This window comes from Alligator sinensis, unplaced genomic scaffold (genome assembly GCF_000455745.1).
Source record: "Alligator sinensis unplaced genomic scaffold, ASM45574v1 scaffold519_1, whole genome shotgun sequence".
Taxonomy (NCBI): domain Eukaryota; kingdom Metazoa; phylum Chordata; order Crocodylia; family Alligatoridae; genus Alligator; species Alligator sinensis.
The window spans coordinates 1,308,166-1,332,645 of NW_005842187.1; the positions used below are offsets into that span (position 1 = coordinate 1,308,166).

General features: G+C 46.6%; 1 protein-coding gene across 1 annotated transcript in view; it reads left to right on the forward strand.

Annotated features, from left to right (window-relative positions):
- ASTN2 (astrotactin 2) overlaps positions 1-24,480 on the forward strand; it is a 594,006-nt gene that overhangs the window by 206,514 nt on the left and 363,012 nt on the right. The window contains 2 exon segments of the mRNA XM_006026274.3: positions 8,788-8,904; positions 8,981-9,088. Coding sequence (XP_006026336.1) covers positions 8,788-8,904; positions 8,981-9,088 — 225 coding nt within the window.

The following is a 24,480-nucleotide window of genomic DNA, read 5'->3' on the forward strand; positions in this document are numbered from 1 at the left end:
ATGTATCTTTGAAAAATCCCATTTTATAGATTGTAACAGGGCGCCATCCCCCGGGGTGGATGCAACCCCCTGGAGGGGCCCACAATTCCCCTTTTTACCCTGCCCACTCTAGAAACAGTCTTCTTTTGTCATTTGCCATGTCTTGATGTCCCTTATGGTTATAAAAGGGAGGCTGCCCCATGGCTTCCCAGATCTTGTCTAAGGAACACCTGGAGGTGGTGGTCCCTTACCTTAAGGGCTAATTGCACAGCTCCATACCCTCCCTAAACCATGCCCCATGCCTCACTGATTTTGAGTCACCAATTGGGTGGGACACTTGTCCCTTCATCTCCAGGCCTGTCTTTTTTTTTGTCCCTTTTTCTTGGGGTTTTAGCCTTCCTGGCTCCTGCCCCTCTACTTTGGCTGGTCCTGCAATCCAGGCCCGTTGCTCTGTGCCTGGCTTCTGGGCCCCAGCCTGCACTCTGCCTTGAACCTGCCCCCACCAAGACCAGAGACAAGCATAAGCCCCTAGGACACTAATGGGACCTCCGAACCACCCCTCTAGTCCCAAACCACCAGCCTTATCATAAAAAAACAACAACATGAAAACCTCTTGCCTACTTATCAAGTGTGTGTATCTCTCTCTCTGGGTTGTTCTTTCTTGTTTCCCAGCCTGCAGAGCTGCTTTCTTCCAACCTTGTTGGAGATTCAGGAGCGTTACGCTTTGCAATGCTTAGGGCTGGCTGTCTTTGACTGGGTCAACCCCAGGGCGTATCTAGCTCTGGCTTGAGCCCACTTCTGGTCATGTGAGCCCCCACTCAGCTGACCTGACTACCTGGCTAGCTAGGCTCTAAAAATGGTGTCTTTAATGGGGCTGCACTGCTCTCCAGTAAAAGGGTCAGGGCTCCCTGTTACACAGACATTCAGTAGAGACTTGTTAGAGTTGGCAGCTAAATTGTTTGAAGATGCTGTCTGTACTGGGCGTGCTTCATCCCCTTGTAGCTCCTGTTGCCAAATGCATCATGTATGTTATGTCCAGAGCAACAGAGCATGATCCATCTTGGACCTGCAGAGGAGGAACTGGGCTTTCTGCCGAGGCTGCTATGTCACGTGGGCACATGAACTGAAGACAGAAGATGGCCTCCTCTTTGCTCTCCAGGCTTCCTCTACTGACTCCTGGGGATCATTTTGGGTAGCTGGACAACTAGAATTCGGAGAGAAAATTAGACTGGAGGGGCTGGGGATGAGTGGGCACGCAGACTGAGTTAAGGATGAGAAACCTGGGGTAGGAGATCAGCACTTGGGTGGGAAGCCCTCAAGGGATCAGAGAACTGGCTAGTTACAGAGATTGATGTGAGTTGCTGGGAGGGAGAGATGAGACCAGGACTGAAACAGAGCGGAGGTGAGGGGCAGAGGAAAGGAGTCAGTGCTGGGGCTTTGGAGTGTAAAGTCAGGTACTTAAGATGTAGGGTATGCCCAAATAAAAGTTGTCTGCACAGTGTTAAGGCTGGTGTCTTTGGCGTATGCATTGATGCATTCTTTAATTACGTGATCACGTAACATGTTTTCCTTGGACCCCTGCCTCGTTCACTGTCTGAATTAACATCTGCTTCAAAACCAACTGTGAGAGCCCTGCCCCAGCCACACAGGATCTGTTTGAGTGGATTAACGAGCTTGTAAATCTGCAAACAGGATTAGAGACAAGAGCACCTTTATTGAGACATCTGGCTCACGGGAGGATTCCAGCAGGGCTGTTTCCGGGTTTGCCTTCGGTGTGTGGGGGGGATGGGGAGCTTAATGAATCCATCCCAGTCCTCTCCCCAGGACACTTTGTGATTTCTGCCAATTTTTTTCACCCTCAAATTCAAAGTGATGTGATGGCTTGACTACAGAGCAGAGTGCCGCTGGCAGGGCTTTGAGTACGTTCACACCTCTGCAATGAACATGAAGGACCCTGCCTTCTGCTGCCAAGAGGTGCTACCTTTCAGGAGTGCAAAAGTCTAAAAACTCTTGGTTCAGAGATGATATCTTTTATTAGACCAACTAACTCTTAGTTGATCTAATAAAAGGTATCATCTCTGAACCAAGAGTTTTTAGAGTTTTGCATTTCTTTTTGTCTCAGACCAACACGGCTACCAAATACAACCATTTCAGGAGTAACGCTTTCATCACCCCGTCATCCTGCCCTCCAGAGAAGCTGCAGGAGATGCATGTGGATGCTCCTCTGCCTTCACTTTGTCTCTGTGGTCCAGTCAGCCTCTAGTGCCTTTCCATAGGGCACTTCATGCATGAAGTGGAACTGCCAGAAGTGGGCATGTGCCCTGTCAGCTTAGTGGTGGCAGCCGCTATCTGCTGTTGGAGGGTCTGGTGGTGGAAGCAAACAAAGGCAAAATGAACCTTAACCACTCCTATGGCCAGAGTCAGAGGTCCCAAACCTACAGTATGTGCATAAGCCTGCAGAAGTCCCCATGGAGATGCATCTGCCCAGAGAGTCAAGATTGGGCCCTTAAGTTTAAATAAAGATGAGAAGTTAATATTTGCAGTAGCATAACTGAGGGAGGGTGACTGGGGCAGCAGCCCTGGATGTCACCTCTGTGTGTGTTGTGCCGAGGGGTGGGGTGGGGTGACAAAGTCAGCATTGATCTTGGGAGCACACATCAAAGAGGTCTCTGCAGAGTGAAGTCAGGTAGGTGCCAGAGTGAGATGGAGGGGTTTGCTTGCACTTCTGAGTTTTTTGCTCTACTTCAGTCTTCCCATTTCCTAAAACAAAATGCAGTGTGCTTTTTCCCCCCATACAGAAGACACACATATACACACACATGTGCATCAAAAACACGGTGTGCTTAAGTATGGTTTTATCTATGCTTTTGCCATGCATCATGTAGGACATGGGCAAACTAAGCGAATGCCCAGTTTTTTATAGGTGGGCTACGAGGGCACTTTAGATGCTTAGCCCCAACAAGTACAGTATAAAGCTAAAGGTCCGTGCCCTGGGGAGTTTTTATCATAAACAGAGAGGGAAAGCACTAACCTACTGGAAAATCTAGAGACGGGCCCTACCTTGAGACAGCTGCAGGCTGTGGACGTTCAGAGGAAATGAAAGGAGAGAGAGAGAGATCATTTTCCAACAACATTCACTGGGGTGATACCTAACCCCCTTAAGCTTCTGAGGAAGCAGCAGCCTTAATTCTGGGGGTGTGACTTTGTTGCTGGCCAGGTGATGGCATTTTGTTTTAACAGGGGCTAGCAGTGTTTGTGGGATTCATAGACAAAATAGAGAAATGAAGGTAAAGAGAGACAGTGCTGTAAGCTCTTGGGTCACACAGTAAGAAGTCTCGCTGTAGAGGGTAATATAGCAAAAAGTCATGGAGATGAGGTTGGCTTTAGGCAGGAGAAAAAGGGCAGAGAGAAGGGAGGTCTGTGCCTTGGGAGAGGGAGGGGATGACATATATATGGGGGGGGTGCCTAAGCTACAAGAAAATTTAGGCGGAGTGAGGTTCTGCTAATGATGGCTACTTGACATGACTCTTACTGTAAGAGTGTGTGCTGTTCTCCGGAGCAAAGAGGACTGCTTTCCAGCTATCTCTGCAGCACTGCACATGCTCTGCCAGGCATGGGGTATACTATACTTCATCAGTACATAATTTTGCAAAGGTCCTGCTGCTGTATCAGATTCTCTTTCTTTTTAAAGTGATTACTCTGCTTTGTAATTGGTTGCAATGATTAGAATCTTTTTTTTTTCTATTACTCGACAGTTTTTCCCCCCCCTTTTAAGAGAACTAAAGGAATTGCTGACAAGGCACGACTGTCTTGTCTTTAATCTGGCGGTCGCCTTGTTCTCACTCTGACAGCTGCTTCTGCTCGGATGAGTCCAGCTGGGATACTAGCGTCTATCTCGCCAACCCAAGGCATCCCCTTATCAAAAAATGGGTGAGAGGGGATGGATTCATCCTGGGACAAGATAGGGAAGAGAATCCCGCATCCTAAACGACTCGACGGGAAATTAAAGCAAGACTCTGGGAGCTGGGATACATAATGTCACACTCTTTGGAGGCAGCCTTGCTACCATGGGTTTCTCTTCCCTACAGGTGACCTCAGTTGAGTTCTGCCAGGCTCTTAGGTGCAGAAGCATATTGTAGCAGGAAACGCAGAGCCACTGAGTTACCAGAAAGATCGTCAAGGTCTTTGTGGATATTTGTAGGTAGTTCAAAACGGGCCTGCCCTCCTGCCCAGCTGTTTTGGCAGCTGGATGACCTTTGTCAATTCTTGAGGGGTGGGGGGAGTAATTTCCTTTCTAGCTTGGGGACCTGTGCACAGGTCTCTCAAGTCCCATATTAATACATCTTGCGCAGTTCTAGGTAATCAGAAAATGCAATATCTCTGTCACCGGCTCTCTGAAGACATCCAGCCTGAGTAATTTAACATGTCAGCACCATCCATCATGGAGACGCAACCAGCAAACAAACGAAAAGCCGCTAAAGGGGGCTGGAACATGAGCTGCCTGCGCAGCTTGCTGGACATGGACAGCCCATTTTCCAGTGGTTGACGTGTGTGGCATAATAACTTACTTTGGGGAAGTTGGGTGGGAGCAGGGGTGCCAAAGAAAGAGCTGAGATCAGTGCTTCTTCCCTCTATAGCTCAGGACCTGAGGGTTTTTTTTTGGGTACTTAGTCCAAGAATGAACTTCCTAACCCCTTGCCAGGTGGCTCAAGAATGACAGCAGCCGTGAGTTTGGGAGAGACTGTTTTTTTCAGGTTGGTGTGTGTCACATTTTTTTTCTGCTCCCCATCCAAGTGGATTCTTGCTGCCCCGAGTCTCTCTCAGGTGTTTGAATCTTGCTCTGAATTAAAGCCGGGATAACTCCTGACTCAAAAATTGGCTTAGGCTTCTAAGCTGGGCTCCTAAGCTCTAAGGCTTGGAGTCCAGACAAACATGTTGCTGTCCCTGTGCCAGGTATCTAGGTGGCCTGAACTTACCAAGCTCCACTCACTTTCATGTTTTGTTGCAGACCTGCACCTGCCACTCACACAGCTTTCATCTCAAAATCCCTCTGTCCTTTTCTTTCCCAAAAACAAATGCCGACTCTTCAGGTGGCTGCCAGCTGGCCTGAGAGTTTGTAGGGACAGTCTCTGTTGTAGTATGAGTATGTCTGACACCAGTCCTGTGCTGTGTCTCTGTGGTAGCCTGGCATTGATGCCAAATGTCAAGTGGGCATGAAGGTGATGTGGCTTACCAGCTCTGAGAATCTGCTTTCTTAACCTCAGGGTATGGTTTTCAAAGCCTGCTACACCATGCCACTGGTGAGCGCGGGTGGCCTGCAGACTCAGAACAGTTTCTAAAGCCCTTCCAGCAGGCTGATATTTTGCTATTATTGCTCTCCCGTTTTAGCCATTTTCTATCTTTCAGGACCCTAATGGAAATATTCAACTAGTGCTGGGTAATTAATGACTGCACTTTAGTGCCCTAAATCGCACACAGTAGTAAAATGCCAAGCAGCAGTCACTGTTTGCAGCGACCTGAATCACTGCAGGGGGCTTAATTGGTCATTCTGTTCTCCAGGTTGCCTTGGAGCTTTCAAGGCTGGTTCTGATGTGTCACTTCCATTCAGTCTGCCTTTGAGAGCTGCTATCATACACTTGCTTGCTTTCCACTTCTCCCTGCCTGTGCTCCTGGGCTGCCTCTGGGATGCTCAGAAGCCCCTAGTAAGCCTTGTTCTGGGAGGGCCCGTGCAGGCAAAGCACATAGTGATTTTGTCTTTGCATCATCCCTGGCACCTGTAGATGAGACTTGGAAGTAGAGACTGAGGAGAAGGGAGGAAGGGTGACCAGCAGCCAGTCCTGCCTGTTGCTGTCAGAGTGGGGAGTTGACTGGTTTGTATGTATTTATTGGTCTTTGTTTTTCATTTTTAAATGAGCACATTAATCAGAAAGAGCTAGTTGGGGTAAAACTTTGAGGCAGCTTGCTTGCCATGCTCTGCACCGTACGGAGACAGGTGGAAGCCTTTGCATTAGCCTGCATTGAGCACAAGGCCAGACTCCAAGAGAAGCCTTGCCTTATTAATATCTGCCTCCCGGCACCAGCTGCTGCTCTGTCCAACAAGTGTGCAGCCACTGGCTGCCTGGGTGTTGTGGGAGTGGGGGGTGGGTACATGGAAAAGCAGTACCGGCAAATCACAGCTATTGGTATTGCTCAATCCTGGCCAGAGGCCCCAGGCAAACGGTGATTTTTATTTCTTGACCAGAGTTCATCTTTTCCTTCCTTTCCCTTCCAAAACCTGAGACCCTGCTCTGCTGTCAGGCTTCCACAATCAGGGATCTGTTGTGATGCGGTGGGGTGAAATCTGGCCTGTAGAGGCCTATCTACCACATTAAAGATACCAAGGTTCAGAGTTCAAACAGCAGCTGGCCTGATTCAGTCCATTCTTTTCCAAGTCGTCAAATTGCTTGCCAAGAAGGTCAGTCTTTGGGTGAGATTTAAAAAACCTAGAGCCCTGTCTAACCTTAAACACATGCATATTTTTGGCTGTCTTCAGAAGAATAAGAGCTAGTGTCTGTCCTACCTCTCAGTTCCCTTGTGGTAGAGAGGTTGTCCATCTTCGTGTGTACAGCTCATGAAGCACCCTTTGGGTTTCTGCTGTAGTTGCCTTTGTACCTACTTTCAGTTCCATTCCTGCCACACCGCGCATGGACTGAATAAGGCATTGCATTTGCTTATTGATGGAACAGATACTTGGGACAGAAGTAATAGCCATGGAGGTGCCAGCTGTAGCTCTTCTGGTGCATCTGACTTTGGCCTTTCTGTACTTTTGTAAGAGAGAGAGACTGTGGCTGTACTGACCATACTACTTCCTTTTCTCTATATTGGGCTCCTAGCGGATGTATTTGAAACGGTGCCTCTCCCCCGGAGGGGACTGGATGTCTCAGAGTTGATTAAATGTGCCCATCCCTAGTCTTTACCTTTGATCTGAATGCAACCTTGGTCGGTGACCTACTTTCTTCCTTCATTGTGAGCGTTCCCTTTACAACACTTGCTCCATCATTGGCACAAGGGCATAGTGGTTGAAGTGTCTCGTAGACAGGCAAGGTTCTTTGAGTAGGTGTGAGATCTTTTATTAGATCAACTGAGCAGTTGGAAAAAAAGTTCTTTGCAAGCTTTTGGGTGCAATCACCCTTCTTCAGGCATAGGAAGTCTCTGCTGCTCTGAGACTTGAAAAGCTTAAGGTTCATTGTAGAGCTAATTAAAGCTCATTGTAGAGGCATGAGTTCAGAATGCTGTCCCAGTCAACACTGCTGTAAATGGGATCCTGGCCATTCAGGTGGGGCATCGAAGGAGCTGGATGTGACTGGCTACATCGCTGCCCTGTGCATTGTTGCTTACAGATACTAAAATGCCATAACTGTGGTAGTCTAATGGGCTTCCTTGGCTTGCAGAACTTTGATACCCTCTTCCCCCATCCATGTTTACAGTCGTGGTTCAGAAGCCGAGGTCTGAAATGTCCCATATGAGCAGGATAGTGGCAGGCTGGTGTGGGCATACAGGCAGTTCTGCCAGTGCTTGCATCGTATCAGCTCTGCTGATAGATCGTGATTCTGAACTTCAGAGCCATCAGCTCAGTGCTTTTCCCCAACTCTTTCTACCCTGACCTCATTGAGGTGATTAAGAATTTCACAGGGCATAAGGTGGCACTTTCAGTTGCTGTTCCCTTGCCAAGAAGCATGTGCATTGTACTTCTGCCTAGACTAAAGGAGTTTTAAAACAGTAAAATATTTTAATGGCCATTTAAAGGGCCACTGTCAACACCTGGAGGCCTCTTCTTTTTTAACTTTCCAAAAGGGTGGAAGGCTCGTGTCATCTGTTCCTAGAGTGTTGGGTTATTTTAAACACAGCAGCTCCTAGACATTTAAAGCTGTTATAGAGAGGAACTGGGTTTTTGAATGAGTATGCGTGTTTCTGGGTGTTCCTCGTTTCATCAATACCTTAAACTTTGGGTACTCTTTCCTACTTAACAAAGGGGGTCACCTTTCAGAAACTGCCTATTGCTCACTGGATAAATCCAAACAGAAGGATGATTCTGACTGGGTGAACTGAGGGAAGAGACTATTTTCCCTCCATTATTTGTATTATGATGGTGCCTAGAGCAGTCCTTCTCAACCAGGGTGCCACAAGATCCTTTTAAGGGTGTCTTGCAATATGCGAGGTGTGCAAACACTTGCATATGATTCACAAGATAGACCCATAGATTTCAAATAGAAACCTGTAGTGTGAAAAACTCTTTGACCTGCTGTGGTCTTTCTGGGTCCTTTGCAACTGAAAAGTTGGTCAGTTGTTTTTCCATAGCTGAGAAATGGGTGCAAGCTAAGAGCTGGTATCTTCTGAGCAGTACCTTGAGTCTAAAAAGGTTTGAAAACCACTGGCCTAGAGGTTCCAGTGAGCATTAGAGCTTCATTGCCATAGGTACTGTACAGACACATGATGAGAGACAGTTCTTGCCCTAATAAGTTTCTGATCTAAAAAGACCTGACAAAAGGGTGGGAGGGGGACAGGCATTGTGAGAGGGAACATGATTTACTTAAGGTCACACCAAAAGTCAATAGGAGAATCAAGAATGAAAAACAGGTCTCAACGTTGTGCCCTATCCACTATCCATGCTGCCTTTTACCTGTGCTTTCTGTGCCTCTGTGAGTCCAGTATACAAATCTATGTGGCATTCACTGTATACGGGTCTATAGGAAAGCAGCTTAAACATTCAAGATTCTCAAAGATATTTCATTTGTAGACTCTCTGGGTCTTCTTTTTCTATTCGTACAGCTCCTAGCACAATGGGGTCTTGGTCCACGACTGGAGAAACAGAGCGCTATGGCACTACGCGTTTGTGTCAGGGCTTTAAAGAGATGGGAGGAATGGCAGCCGGATGGTGCTTTCCTGGTGAGGAGCTCACAGCTGAGTTTTGCCATTAGGCCTCCAAGACAGTAGTGCTGACATTCCTCTTTCATTTCTGCAGGTGGGATCGGGTTTGGACGTGCTAAAGGAAACTCTGGCTCTGAGGCAGACGATGAAACTCAACTGACCTTCTACACTGAGCAGTATAGGAGCCGGAGGCGAAGCAAAGGTAAAAATAAAGTAGCAGGAGCTCGTAAGAGGCAGAAGAAACAACCCCTTCAGCTTGTGTCCCCTTGTGTTGCCCCTGGTGTATGATGGCTGAAGTACCTTAAATCAGTCTACGAGGAAGGATCGTTGCTGTCAGTAATTCACAATCAACCTGTAGATAAAGATGTCCCAGCCTGGGACTGCTCTTTTCTGCCAGCGGTATGTGGGAAACATTAGCAATGTTTTGTAGTGATTATATCAATTGGCTCGGTAGCTTGTTAGCATCTATTCCCTCATCCCCAGTATCAGTCACGTTAAAGATTTAGGAAGCAATGATCAATGATCATGGGTCCCTTTCCTTCTGCTGCTCTTGCAGAATGTGGCTAGGTGGGAGTTCAAGCTCACCACTAGCATCACTACACTGATGCAAATACCTTCTGACAATATGTGCAACTGCCGTATATATAACCAGGTTAGGAAACGACTAGACAGGTTCATGGAGGATTGATCCGTCGGGGCTATAAAATATAGGGATATAAATTTCTGACCACTGGTAACCGGGAGGGCAAGATAGAGGATGGGCCACTATATACATGCTTTTTCTTGGTTTCTTCATCTAAAGCATCTGCTACTCACCATGATCAGACATAGGAAACTGGGCTAGGTGGGTATGTCTTATTCTTGAAATGGGATATACCCTGAGATGGATTGCCATAAACTGAATGGGTGTATACAACACCTTTCTGTCTACGCTACGGGGTTAGGTTGGTGCAGCCCCTGTCTTGATCCAGCCAACAGTGACAGTAACTGTAGCAATTCTTCCAGCTAAATAAAGCCCAACTTTCTATTTTCTTTTGTTGTCTAATGTTTGTCAGCAAAATTCCAGTTAAACTGAATTGTCCCACGCCGTCTGTTAACACAAAGGCAATTAAAAGAAACAAGTACAAAATGAGGGCTGGGGCAGGGATTTTTTTTTTTTTACAAACCCCCCCGCCCCCCAATAGGGCTTTTAGTGAGTTATAGGAGCAAGAAAATGAAATGTCTAGGGTTTAAAACAAGTGTCCACAGTTTCCCCGCTCAAATAATGCCAGAATGACTTTGTTAAAAACCTCAGATTATCCTTGTACCCCGTTCTCTGTGGGAATCCATGAGATTTTTGTTGCTGCTATTGCTATATTTAAAAAAAAAAAAATTTCTGTTAAGCAATAACAAGGTTTGGAAGCGATTTTAAGATTGCACAGTGGGTCTGTGCCCTACACTTGTTTTCTTTATTAAGCCAAGCATAGCCGGAGTGCAGCATTCCAGATAGATGCCTGCACCCGGCAAAATAAATGCAGCTCTATTTATTTCAATGATTAGGCATTCAGATAAATGCGCATAACATGTTTATTTCAATGTGAAATTACCTCTACACCTATGATCGACTCACTGATTGCACGTTGGAATAAACAGACACATATTGCATTCGTTTCTCTAGGCTGAGAATGCATTCAGGTGTTTTTCTTTTATTTTCGTGCTTTTAGGAGAAAAGGAAATTTGAGGTTACAGAAATTCCTACTGGATTATACTTGAGATTTTAAAGGCTCAAAGAATTCAGAAGTTAAGGCTTTCTGCAAAGATATTGTCTTAGAAGTAAATATGGGATCATAGGATCAGAGATTTTGCTTTTTTTTTGCAGGCATGCAGGGAGGTTCCTATTCTTCAAACAGTTATATAGGACACAATCCTGCATTGGCAGACACGGGAACTCATATTTTCAAAACTGTACAAGTGACTTAAATACTAAAGTTTTTAAAACTATAATAGACACTTAGGAGCTTACAGCTCTCTGCTTTTCTGTGGTCATGGGGAGACATAAAAGTTATACCAGCATTATTCTGATATAACTGCTTAGTCCTTTCCCTTCTGTACTGCTGTAGAGTCTGCCCTTTCATCAGTTTAACTCACTTAGGCTTCCTGGCTTGTGTTCATCTAATGGTGCAATGAGACCTGATCCCCGCCCCCAACAATCATGCCTCCTGGCGTGCCACATGTGCATAGAAAGATTTCAGGATCGGGGATCATATCCCAGTCATGCCATTTCTACTTGCCAATGTGGGGGGGTCGGTGGTCCAGAGATCATGATCCCAGGCTCCTCTGCACCAGCAAGTTGAAAGCTGGGTGCCCACAGCCCAGCATGATCTGTGAACTGAAGCGGTTCTGATCCTGGGGCTGTCCAGTTGCCCGTTTCAGCCCCAGGACCACACCGGAGCCAGGACTGACAAGCAGATGATCGTGGGTCCCAGCTCCAGGACTGCACTGGGGACAGTTTCAGAGTCCCATGTACTGGGATGTCAGAAAGTCTGGTGTGCAGCTCAGCTGCACATGTATTTTTTTTAAGGTCCAGCACTCATAGTCCCTGGGATCAGGGAACCTCTCCCCAGTCCCAGGGTCCCTGTGGCCAGGATGTGTCAAGTGTATTGCGCGGCAGTTCTCTGGGAGCTGTAGGACAAGGCAGTTAACCTGCTGGGTTGCGGAGAGCCTTGCGGCTCCCTGTGACTTGGCACCCCAGCCTAAGTGATGAGCTCTACTTTACTTACTGATAACAGCAGGATGTAGCCCCTTTCAGGGCTGTGCCACATATACAGGGGAGCTGTCAACCAAGCCTCACTATGCAAAACTCCATCAGGCTTCATGGCAGGAACCCTGCAACATTCAGTTCAAGGTGCAATGGAAACCAATCACAAAAATATTACACATGTTATGGAATCATTTTGCGGCCAGTTTCCCGTTTTGTCATGCTACTAATTGCCTGAACCTGTGGTTGCAGTACTATTTTACACATGGTTAACAGATTAATCAAGTCTTAAGTGTAACCTCTGCCTTATTCTGGTACAGTAATGGCAAAACACGCTATAGCTGATGTGTGATTTCAAGCAGCAAATCTATCTTCATCTTTACGTGGTTTAAAGTTGCAGCTGTCCACAGCCAGTGAATCACTTGTCAAAACAGGACTCCGGCTTTGAAGTCACTCTAGGTACTTTTGAAAAACACACCCATGAGCTAGTTCAGTGTTGTTCAGCTTGTAGGTCATGATGAATGGGACGCATAAGGCAACTGGGTGAGAGATTGCCAAGCATTGAAAATGGTGTTAGACTCTAAAGCAAGTGTCAGGGACCTGCAGGCTGTGGGGTGGATCTGGCCTGCAGTGCCATTTGATCCAACCCGGCCTGCCACTATCCTTTGCTTACAGGTACTAAAATGCCATAACTGTGGTAGTCTAATGGGCTTCCTTGGCTTACAGGACTTTGACACCCTCTTCCCCCATCCATATGTACAGTCATGGTTCGGAAGCCGAGGTCTGAAATGTCCCATATGAGCAGGATAGTGGCAGCATTTACTTCTACCTGTTGCTTCTCGGAAAAGTGGCAGTGGCAGCTGGGGATCTAGACTAGATGCTCTAATGGGAGTAGTTGACCCCTTGCTTCTCTAATTCCATTGAGCTGTTCCTGGTTTTGGCTATTCACTGTTAACCCTTTCTATTTGTTAAATAAATGTATAAATGAAGCTCTGTGTTTAAAGACCCTGGCTGCTTTTTCCTGGAGTATGGCAAAACTTTGCCTTGAATGACTTTCTGGAAAGAATTTTCCATTATCATTTCATTGACTCTTAGCTCCCTCATGTACAGAAAGCACTAGCTTAGCGGTAAGTTACAGCGCAAAAATTATAATTACCACTAAAACAAAGATCTATAATTGGACAGGGTCATAATTCCAATAGAGAAGGATGCATAGTCAGATAGAGCTAATTGTTGCAATGATGTTCTAATATTGATTTCACAATGGCTTTGTGTCATTGTAGGTGCAATGAGATAATCATTAGGCACAGTGAGAGATCTTCATGGTGATTTCTCTTCTGATGCCAGATTTTGCAGAAGACATTAATGAGGTGGCATAGACCATTTTAATGAAGTGTTGCAGATCATGGGTGAAAGGATGACAAATTCTCACTGGGTGTGATTTGTTAATTATAATATGCACAATGGCTACCACTTTTGTCTGGATTGTCCTTTAAATGATAAGTTACATGGTTTTTCTTTTGTGCTTTGGTCAAGACAAGTTAGTGAGATGGCCATATGTTTTGCTCATCTCCAAGTGACTCAAGTATGATGCAGGAAGGGATGCACAGGGAACTGTTGAGAAAGGTGAAATTCCTACCAGCGAGGTTTGACTCTAGAGTGGCCTGTTGAGGAGGAGTGAAAGAATCACTGTTTGATTAAAACTAGTCTGGATAGAGAACAGAGTTGTAGATAAATCTACATTGGTCAGGAGTGCAGACTGCGTAATGCTTCAGGAGTCTCCTCTCTCTCATCTCCGAATTGTGTGCTCTCTGTCAGACCACATCAGTGATGTATTCAGTAGATGTCCTGGAGAGTCTGGTAACAACCATCAATTCATCCTTGTGGTAGGGCATGTGCATGCTTGTATGATGCCTGTGGGCTAGCCTTAACCTACTGACGGACCTCTTAACCTACGGCTGACCCTGAGAATTGTGTAGCAGCTACTATATGTGCAGATTTCCACTGATTGCTAGGCAAAAGGCTTTGTTCCTTTCAAATGAAGACCTGGTGGCCATGACTATTTACGCATTACTCATCTGCAGGGTGAACTGACACAACTCTCCATCCTTGGGTCCTGACAAGAAAGTCATAGCACTCGTGCACCATATCGAGTTCCATCTCCTAACCCACCAGTGGATCACAGCCCATGCCAACCCCCTACACATCATCCAGTCTCATTTGCCATTCTAGCAGGGCTTTGCTAAGCCATTAGTGGTGCGTCCATCATCTGAGAGCCTCCTTGTTCAGGGAAATGCTTAGCAAGAGCTAGGATCATTTAGCATGCCATGTTTATTGGAAGCTGCACAGAGTTTCTGTGGAGCGGGAGGCAGCAGAAGATACTTGATTTTGACTCCCGTGACACCCTTCCAAAGGCAGGCATGAAGAATCTTGTGCTCACCATCAAGCCAGGCTTCAAGTTTAGGGTTCTGAAAGATTTATTCAGCAGAAAATCAGATGCATCCTCAAATAAACTGTCCTTTATTAACCACAGACCAGGATGGACGACTTATAGGGTGCTGGTATCAGGAATCTGATTGGGCCAGGCCTAAGGCAGATATTAACTGCTTCTCTTCATTGGGTACTATATCAGGATACTGTAGTGATAAGTATGTATTTCTTTTTTGAAAATCCATTTAAAAATCCATCTAGACCCACTGCTGCAATTACCTGTACTCCCCTTGGCAGCCCCCCTGGTTAGGACTAAGGATTGGATGGGCCACAGAAAGAAACTCCCTTGCTCACTGCCATTGGCTGAGGGCTGGCAGGGTGCTATGGGGAGCTTGGGCTGCTTCTGTCACTTCTGTGGGTATGAATTAGGCTCCTGTTTTTATGGCTGTCAATCTACACACCTTTTCCCAGCGCTAAATTCACTTAAAGAGAACTATCAGTGTTTCGGAGATGTGAATCCGCCTCCACAGCTGCCCATCATGGGAGGTTTCAGAATCCTTTATTATCAGGTTCCAACTAAATTTAGTTGGTCTAATAAAAGATATCACATCCACCCAAAAAACCTTGCCTGCCTATGTCCTTAGACCAACACGGCTACCACCAGCAACCCCCATTACCATGTTCTCTCCCACTAAGTATTTGGTCTTGTTCCATACAACAAAACAAAATCCACCTTTACTCCATGCTCCTCTGCTCCCTATCTCTGCCCCACCTTGCTCTTGAGAACAGCTGCCTTTAGCTGTCAGTTGGCTTCATCCCAAGCCCTTCTTCCCACCTGCCAAGTGAAATACAATTCAGCTTGCAGTTCTGACTTGGTCTAACTGCTCTGAGCATTTCTGCTTGCTTGTATCGTCCTCCAAATACCTTTAAAAAAAAAGGCTGAGATTTCAGAGCTGTGTTGGGCTTCTTGAAACTTGGAGGTGGAAGAGGTAGGGAGCAGGATCTTCTGGTTATGTTGTGGTTTGTGCTGTTTGAAATAGGCCTAGTGCATCTAATGAGTCTCTTGGAAAGTGAATGGTGAGACAGAAAAAGGTTTCACCCTGTCCTGCTTTTGCTTTGGCCTTTCTGAGCGGCTCTTCTGTAGACATGGAAGTAAAACAAATTCACTTGCCCTTCTCTAGCATCTGGTCATGAAAGGAGCTCAGAGTGTGGATTAAGTTTAATTAGTGTCACAGCGGGGCCTGGACCCATTTGGATTGGAAGCGGAGAGGGGCTAAAGTGATGGGTCTCTTCTGTTGCAAGAATCTGTGATTGGGGCCCAGAACAGGTCTTGAATTGCCCGACTCCCACCTAAGCCATCCTCCCTCAGAGATCTGTATGCGTTCCTCTCCTCCATTGCGTTCCTCTCCATCTTGCAGCCGTGGCTGTTTGGAGCAGCCACTTGGAGGCACCTGGGGACTGGCTTTCAGAGGTGCTGAACCCCTGTGCCTATCTCTGCATCCAGCTAGAGTGGTGGGCATGTGACATGTTCTGGGATTGAGCCATGGATCCCCGTTTGCATTCCCCCCCCAACTACAACGTGGAGGGGATTTGTGTCTGCCTCTCAGGAGTTAAATTCATAATCTTCCTGGAAACTCTCTGATGAAATCAGACCCGTGACATTGAATATAAGTGCAAAGTATTATTATTATTGCTATAATGATGACTTGATGAGGGCTGTGATGGCACCTGAAGAGGGGAAATAGCCTTGGTGAACTGAATAGCTCACCTCTCTGTTAGCATGCAAATTATTTAACGAGACATTTTGCTTTTGAGTACACACTCCCCACAGACCCCACCATGAATAAACATCTGCCTGTGCCAGCATCCTTTTCCCTGGCCCCCCTACCCTACAAGAGCAGAGCATCAGTAGCTCCCTGAATCTCTTCTGTTTGCCTTTTAAAAGTGGGACGGGGTGGTGGGAGAAGAGGGGGAATGCACTGCTATTTGTTTGCATCACTTATGTCCAAGCACCGTCTTCCCAGCCACAATAATCTGGCTCCCTCATCGGGATAACACGCACAGCCTAGTCATCCTTTGGCCTCTCAGGAGACACATTACTGCCTCATAAAACACCGCAGTCTTCCCATTATGGCCTAATTAAGACCTTGGGGATTTGGGTCTGCTGATAAGTTCTAATGCTGCCTTGCTGAGATAAGGACATCCCAGTCCACTCAGCTTTCGTCTTTGGGGGCTGTGGACCTTGGGGGATGATGGCGTTCAGGTACAGAAGTGGGGTAGAAGGGGACTCAACCTGCAACCTGTTCTTTGGGTGGCAGTCTAGGCATATGAGATGCCCAATTGTCTGTATAGTATGCAGCAATGTTTTAGACAAATTAGCGGAGCCCAATTATCTGCCGTGTATTTGCAGCAATCTCTGCATGTGTGTGCATGCACGCGCACGTCTTGCTGGCTGGCAGAGCCTTCTGAGGGCTGTTAGAGAAATGTGAAGCTGGGCTTTGATCTGCCTCTGTATTTGGTGTTTAAAACAAGGCCTTTTATAAGGGAAAATTAGGTATTCGGAATCTGTTACATATGAGGAAACTTCCCTTTGATCCTCTCCTGTCTCCGGAGGCAACAGACACTTATTATTTCATGGGGAACTAACTGAAACGTGGAATGAAATTTGGGTAGCATTCTCCCTTCCTTCTCCTCTGAAACCCGCAGAAACATCAGGGCTAAGTAAACAGGGAGCAGCGGAAAGAAAGCATGTCACCGAGTATCAAACACGGCCCTTTGAGGCGGAGACACTGCTGGAGAATTTGGTGTATTTAAATTGTGTCTCTGGGTCTGCACCTTCTTTGCTCTCCAGTTCAGCTCGCCTCTCTGACAGCAGCAGGCTTCAAACTAAAGGAGCCGCCTGTCAGGAATCAAATAGGAGACAAAAGGAGATAAAGCAAACATGTCATTTTTTGTTGCTTACACTAGCAAGAGGGGATAATCGGTCTCTCCTGTTCTCCTCTTTTTCAACTATGCTTGGTAGGTCTCCCCCCACCCCCAACACACACAACAACTCAGTGAATTATTTCTCCCCTTCTCTCTCTCATTTGCCCTCCATGCTGAACTCTGCTGCTTTGACTGATACTTCTCATGCAGTCATTTATTCAAAAGCATCAGCCAGTCTCTGATAATTGTTGTTACAAAAACTAGATTCCCTGGGAGCAGGTAATCCTAGAACCACCTACCGCTGGGTGCCTTCCCACAAAGCAGCGGGTGCTGGGCAGTGTCAAATACGAGATGCTGGGCTACATGGTCCAGGGGTCTGATCCAGCATGGGGATTCCTGAGTTCCTAATTTACATCCAACATGGATACATGCACAGAGCCATGCTTGCACAGGCTTCACAGTAAGCAGTATTGGGGCTGTCCCATATCACCGACAACAGGGCTCTAAATTCCTTTTATGTAATTTAGCTTTCACAGTGGATGTCGGATGAGGAGAGATGGCGAAAGGACTATTGATGACTCATTTCAGTCCCCTCACCCGTCCCTCCCATCTTCATCTGAGTTCTGCATATCTTTCTGGTCTTGCAGGCAACCGGAAAATAGCCTTGCAGCTGCGGAGAGTCCTGAGTTGGCAGCACTGGTCCTGCTGCTCAGGGCAGAACATTTGCATGGGAGTTGTCAAGCAAAGGGATCTAGTTTCCCCTTTAACTTTGATTCTGAACTAAGAACATATTTAGAACATGATACTTGCTCTGTAGGCCAGCCCTGGAGCCCTAAGCTGGAGAGAGCAGGTAGCATTTTGCTACCTGAACTGGAGAGCCATGAAGGTGCAGACCCAGAGACACTTTTCAAAGACCCCAAATTCTTCAGCAGCATCTCTTCCTCAAAGGGACGAGTTTGATACTCGGGCACTGCTCCCTGTTTACGTAGTCTGACCGGCACGAGGTGGGACTCCCCAGCTGGCAGTGTAAATGGAGATAGCTACTCTGTCAGCTCTTGAAGGTGCTCTTCCCTTGCCTTGCAGTAGCATTTAGCCCAAAGTGTTTTACAGACTACACAGACGGACATCACTGGGCTGAGGGCATCTCCCCTGGGGAGCATCGGACTCTCTGATGCTTTAAGCTGGACAAGACAGAATGCTCATAAACAATGTAAAGAGCAGACAGGGCCCTGCAAGATATCCAAGTCCTGTATAATTTGAGTAGTGTCAAGGCAAAAAACTGTTTTGGAATGGATGGAAAACCCGCAGGTACTTACACCATCGAGTTTGAGAGCTGCCTTCCACCTTTGCTGCTCCTTCTTATAGTTGGGCAGCACTTATGCAGGCAGATCTACATTATAGTCCACTGCTGGACTAGCAAAGTCATTGAGAGAAGAGCATTTTGCAGCTTCTTTATTACACTGACAAAAACATTAGCGTAGACATACAGAACATGCTTTTGCCAGTCAAGCTTATTTTGCTCATGGAACTGGTATAAACGGTGTTGGCATTGCCACTCTCATGCTGCTGGTAGGTGTGTCTGCATTAAGGTTTGCCTGGATAGATGAGCTGGGATAGCTACCTGAGGCAGAACTTTTCTAGGGCAGGCCTGACGCGTGCGTGCGTGCATGCGTGCACACGGGAACGAGGAAATGGCTGCAGAATATTGGAAAGTGGAGCGTGGAGCCGTTATGGGGAGATGGGCATTAAGCAGAAGACGATGAAATCAGAGGGGAGTTCACTGCGCCTTGCCTGGGTGTCACAATTAGACCAGCCATGCTGCAGCTATACCAGCAGCCTTTTTAACTTCCCTCGGACTGCGATAGAGATAACAGCTTTTACATCTGTTCCTGGAGGCAGTGCTTTTTTTGATTGTATCTGATACAGCCTCACCGAGTAATTGAGTGTTTGAGAGTGAAAAATTATCTCTCTGGCTTGGCCCTTATCTTGACAGCAAAGCGGCACTTTTAATTTAATTTTGTTGGGAGCATGTGGGTAACAAATTTCACTAATCGCTCTGCTGTCGCCCTCCGCATGGTAACAAGCCTCTTGTTTTGCAGCCAATATAATGTAAACACGTTGTTAGATGCAAGCAGAGGGGGTGTGAGGTTTGGTGCTTTGAAAATAGGCATGCGCATCAACTTGCTTGGTCAGCAAGTCCTTGACTGATCAATCAGTCTTCTTGCTGTAGCAGAGAGAAGGAGGAGGAAATGTAAAGTGACATATGTCACACCTACACAGTAATAATAATAATACTCATCTCTTATATAGCACGTTTATGTGCATTCTTTCCATTTTATAGGTGGGGAAACAGGCACAGAGATGAAGTGACTTTCCTGAAGTCACCCAACAAACCAGTGACAGAGCTTGAACTAGAAGTCCGGCTTTCCAAGTTCTAAGCTTGGGCAACATCTGCTCAGCCACAGTAGAACAGCTGCCAGAGTGCTCAAGAGAGGAAATACAACCCTGTGCTTAAATGGTTGGTCTATGACTAAGGAGACCTGGGTTCACTTTTGACCTTTACCATTGTGACCAAAAGGCCCTCTGATCTGCCTCTCAAATATTGAGCTAAGGCCCCCCTGCCTTGCCTGTGTGTTTTGAAAATGAAATCTTTGAATGTGAGGTGCCAAGATATTACAGCAATGGTAAATTTAGTTTGCCTTGAGGCACAATCCTATCGGTGGTGCCTAGTCAGTTATAGTGGGGCATATGGAGTCAGGGTGTAGTCTTGGAGTCCAGATGGGACCCACACAACTTTCTGTGCCATATTCTAATCGAGCTCTCCAACAGTTTGACATCTGCCCCAATTCATTTGCAAGCTTCTAAATGAAAGTGACTTCCCTGATTGCCCTTTCACTTTCCAGACTACATTTTATAGAGAGCAATTACAATTTTCCCTTGGGACAAGATTTAAGTTATACTCAGAGTGGAAAGTGTCTTCTGCCCTGAAAAGGAAGTTCTCGATTCACATTTGAGTCAATATGTATGCTTTATAAATACAGGGTTTGGAGGAGTGGTTTTGGGTTTGTTTGTTTGTTTTTGTGTTATAATTTCAAACGTTCATGCCAAGAGAAGAGTTTCCATTGATTTGTATGAAAGAAAATTCCAGTGCAGTCTTTCTTTTAAGCGTATAACCATATCCCTAATGCGACTGCATCTCTACTGTTTCAGTGCAGAGAACATGAAAGCAAAACTGACTCCATTGATTTTAATTGTCCATGCCAAGAGAATGCAAAAAAAGTAAATAGCATAACTAGCGAAAGAGAAATTGGATTCATGAATATTCTTTCCAGTTGAATGCACCAAGGTGGTTTTAGTAACACAGGCGTAGGGACTTTTTTTCTAATAGGTGATCAAGTTGACAGTATCCCACTTATTATGATGGAATGCATTTGGACAGTGCTTCCTGAGTGAATTTGTCCAATCTAATGAAAATCCCATTTACCATTTTCAGTTGGCGATAGCTTGGGTGACAGGAAACATGGTCAATACCTGCTACTCTGACCCCTGTGTTCACAGTGGTGTTCATGGAGTGGACTCTGTGAATGGCTGTTTGGGAAAGAGGTATGGGATGCTGGCACTTCACACTCAGAAGTCACAGGACACAGCTGAACCCCAGAATAGGGAATGCCGCTTGTGCTGCTTGTTTTTCGCATGTGAAGAGAACCCTGTGCTGATTGGGACTTCCTATGTCTTCCTGATGAATTATTCAGACAGTAAAAAGCTCTTGGGCCATGAATAGCCCAGTGAAGTAAAAGCCATACCTTCACTAAGTCTGGCTCCAAAAGAACAAGCTCTCAACACTCAACATGAAAGCCTGGGCCCATGTGCAGGCAGAGGCATACAGGGCTTTTTGCTGACTAAACTAATTGGAGTTGAGTCTCACTGCAGATAAGGAGGGAATTCAGCTAGTTCAGTCAGTTCCAACCCTGCCTGTGCATAGAGAGTTAGTGTTGCTGCAGCAGCTTCGATTGCTGGACTTGACAGCAAATCAGCCAGTACCTACTCTTCACCGCCTTGTAAGGCCAGTCTCCTCAGGATTCGCTGGTTGCCATACTGTCCTTACTTTGAGATGGAAAGAATCATTGGGACCTCAGAGTCCCTTCTGGCTTATGAGTGCATGGAGATGATAGGCAGGTTGCTCCCTATCACCAGCTATCTCTGTCCTCCACTCTGACAGCCTCACCGAGTCCTCTTCCTTCTAGCATGGTCTCGTGTGAAGGAAACCTCTGCTGCAGCTGCCTCTACCGTGCCCGAATGCCTAGTGCTTTGGGATAGGGACAGACATTCAAAAAGCCTGAGCCTAAATTGATTGTCTTACCAGTTTAGTCTAACCTGGCTAGGTTGAACCAGTTTGTAATTGCACAGACATCCCCTCTGGACTGAAGAAATTCAGGCATATGCCTACAGTGGCTCAGGCTAGAAACGGAGGGGCGTTAGAGCAACCCTCCCGTCCCTTCTACAGTGCTCAGCTGAGGGAAGCGTGGCCAAACCCTGGGAGGACACTCTGATTAGGGTGGGTCCTGTCCCCCCACCACTATTGATAACAGAGGATTTAGTTACACAGCAGGGAGTTACACAGGGAGTTGTTAGCATTTATCAGCCCATCCACCAAAGCAAAAGCCTCTCTCATTAGTTCAAGCTCTTCTTAAACAGCATTTTCCAAGGAAGGAACAGGGAAACATTACCAACTACCTGTTGATTAGCTCCAAAAAGTCCTAGGCCGACACTGTCCCATCTGCCGTTGATCTGTCTCCCATAGCACAGGCCGTAGCCAGCATGTGGTCTGCTAGCTAATGCTGAGAGGTGTCTCTGTAAGGCAGAGGGGAGCGGGGAATCCCTGCTTGAGCAGAGAGTGGTGGGTGGAGGAAGGTGAGCAGGGGGAAGACAGGCAGATGCCGCTGTACCTGCAGTCTCTGCCAGAGCTCCAGCCAGGGAGCAGAGGGGAAGGGTCAGCCCTGCTGGCCTGGAGCAGAGAGCAGAGCCCAGCTCAGGGTTGCAAAGCATCTGGGATGCTGGGGGACTGGTTTAACTTAAACCAGGAAGGGGTCTGGGACAGACATTGCACAAACTGGTTTGACCCAAATCAGTTATGTCTGATACTAGCCAGGTTTATCTCAAACCAGTTTCAGCCATTTTCAAACTGGTTTATGTGCACTGAACACCTGTTCTGTCATAGGTTTAAACCAGTTGCTGATCACTTAAACCGGTTTATGTGTAAAGTCGGTCCCTAACCTTGATGTTCTGCATCACCTTCAGACAGCATTTGTCCAATTCCTAAGGTTTCCTGTCACAGGCAGGATATAGGCAGATGTAACAATTGCTGTAGCATGATACCGGTATAAGAGATTAGGATGTAACTGTTACCTCTGCAGGCTCCCTGTCATGACATGGTTGTAATTTTAACAAGGTTTAACTTCTCCTCCTTTTGCTTTTTCCATTCGTTAGCCCAGCCTGCCATTTATTTTCCTCTCTTTTCTTCCTCTCCCATTCTCATTCTTGTCACAAGTCAAACTCAAACTCGTCTGCATAATATCTGCCTGCAAATTGCAGGCACCATATTTCAAATAAGTGAATTCTGGGAGATGGGGAGGGGAAGGGGGGAGGGAGAAGCAGTACTTGAAATTTTATTAAGTAAAGATATTTATTTAATGTACTGGACACTGACCAAAATGATATAACCCGCTGAGATTCAGGTTATTAGGAACAGATTAACAAAGACTTCAAGCTGAATGGAACGTGCAGGCTGCACAGTGAAGGAGTTTGGCTGGCTCAATCCGTGACCTCTGGTGTGAATTATCACCTGAGGAGCCTTAATCAGGTACAGAGAAGCATGTCTGATCCTTCTGCAGTAGCTGATGGGATCCTTTTTGTGGTATCTTCTCCAGCCTCCATCCAACGCAATAACCCCTTCCGTGAACACAAGTTAAAATAGCCCAAGCCATAATGTAGGAAGTGTTGACAGATAGATGTTATTTGTACATGTTAATGTTACCAGTCTTGTTAGCTGCGCCCTTAAGCATCTCAAACTCCCGATAAGCAAAAACACATCCAGTCCTTCCCCTGTCTAATTCTTTCTCCATTTTGTCTTCTTCCCCCCATAGCTGCTCAATGAGAGATGAAGGGAACGGTCTTTATGATGGAAGGTTGGCTGATGAGGGGAGAGAAAACCAGCTGTAGGGCCATAGTGCTGATTCAAATGCTGAAGCAGATAGAAACAAGTCCAATCCAATCTGCTAATGAGAAAAGTCTGTACGGGTACACTAGAGTTAGACTTGGGACCAAACCTCAGGTCCAAACAACACTGAAATATGTGGCAAGGGCAGGAAACTTGAATCCAGATTCAAATCCTAGGTGGGGTTGTTGGACTTGCCTAAGGTGCTTGGGAGGAGATGAGAAGGTGTGCTCAAGGGAGAAGATGGTGGAAAGGAAGATGGGGAAGAAAAGCAGAGGCACAGTGTCTCATAGGGATTGTAAACTTTTCCTTCTCCAAGACTTGGATGCGAGTCACGGGACTTAGCGCATGATGCTCCTTCCCCACTGTCTGCTGTCCTGCACCTGCAGCAGCACCTGGCTGGGGCATTGATTTAGAAGGGATGGTGCGCACTTGGTTGGAACTTGGGTAAAGAGGGTCCGCTTGGGGCATCCATCCACTTGACGCAGGATGGATGGGAAGGCAGGCAGGAACAGACTTAAAGCAGGCTATCCCTGCATGAATTCAGATCAAGGCTGAAAAAGAACTGTCCAGGTCCTAAGAGATTGGCTCAGGGTTGGTCTACACCTCTGGGAAGATGGAGTGTGAGCGCTGGTCAGGTCTGTGGGAAGGAGAAGGAGGTGGTCTAGCTACTGAGGTAAGGGGAGGAATGGTTGGCTTTTGCCCTGTCCAAGTACCAGTGGATTGCCCAGTTGGACAGGGGCTCTGCAAGGGTGAAGACGTCCTGGGGAGTGAGCAGGAGCCTGCTAGCCAGCAGCCATTAGGCAGGGTTCTTGCCTCCCAGTGAGCAATGCTCTACAGTGAGAGCAGCAATCCAGCACCGCTGCTAATCTTTAATTGGTATTTGATTTCATTTAACATGATCTCCTGCTTGTAAAACACCTTGAGATGTTTCTCTGTGTGAGTGTTCTAGAAATGCTGTTGTAGTGTATTAACGAGTCTCTGCTGGGACATAAAGAGGGATAATTAGAGGCAGTGAACTCTGCTGCATGGGGCAGCCAAGCACTTTGGAAGCAGTCCTCCTATATGGTCAAGTCACCAGGGTGGTGTCACCATTTCAGTGTCAACAGAGCTCTGTCTAAGTCTGCCTGGCCTTCACCCCAAAAGTGGTTGCATTTTATTGCTGCCGCACTGAGATACAACGTACTTCCCTTATGCTAGAATTGCTGTTTTCTCAGCAGCAGGTGCCTGTGTGTGCAACACAGTGATGCATGCTCTGCTGGATTTGTTATGTGTTGCTAAGCGGTTC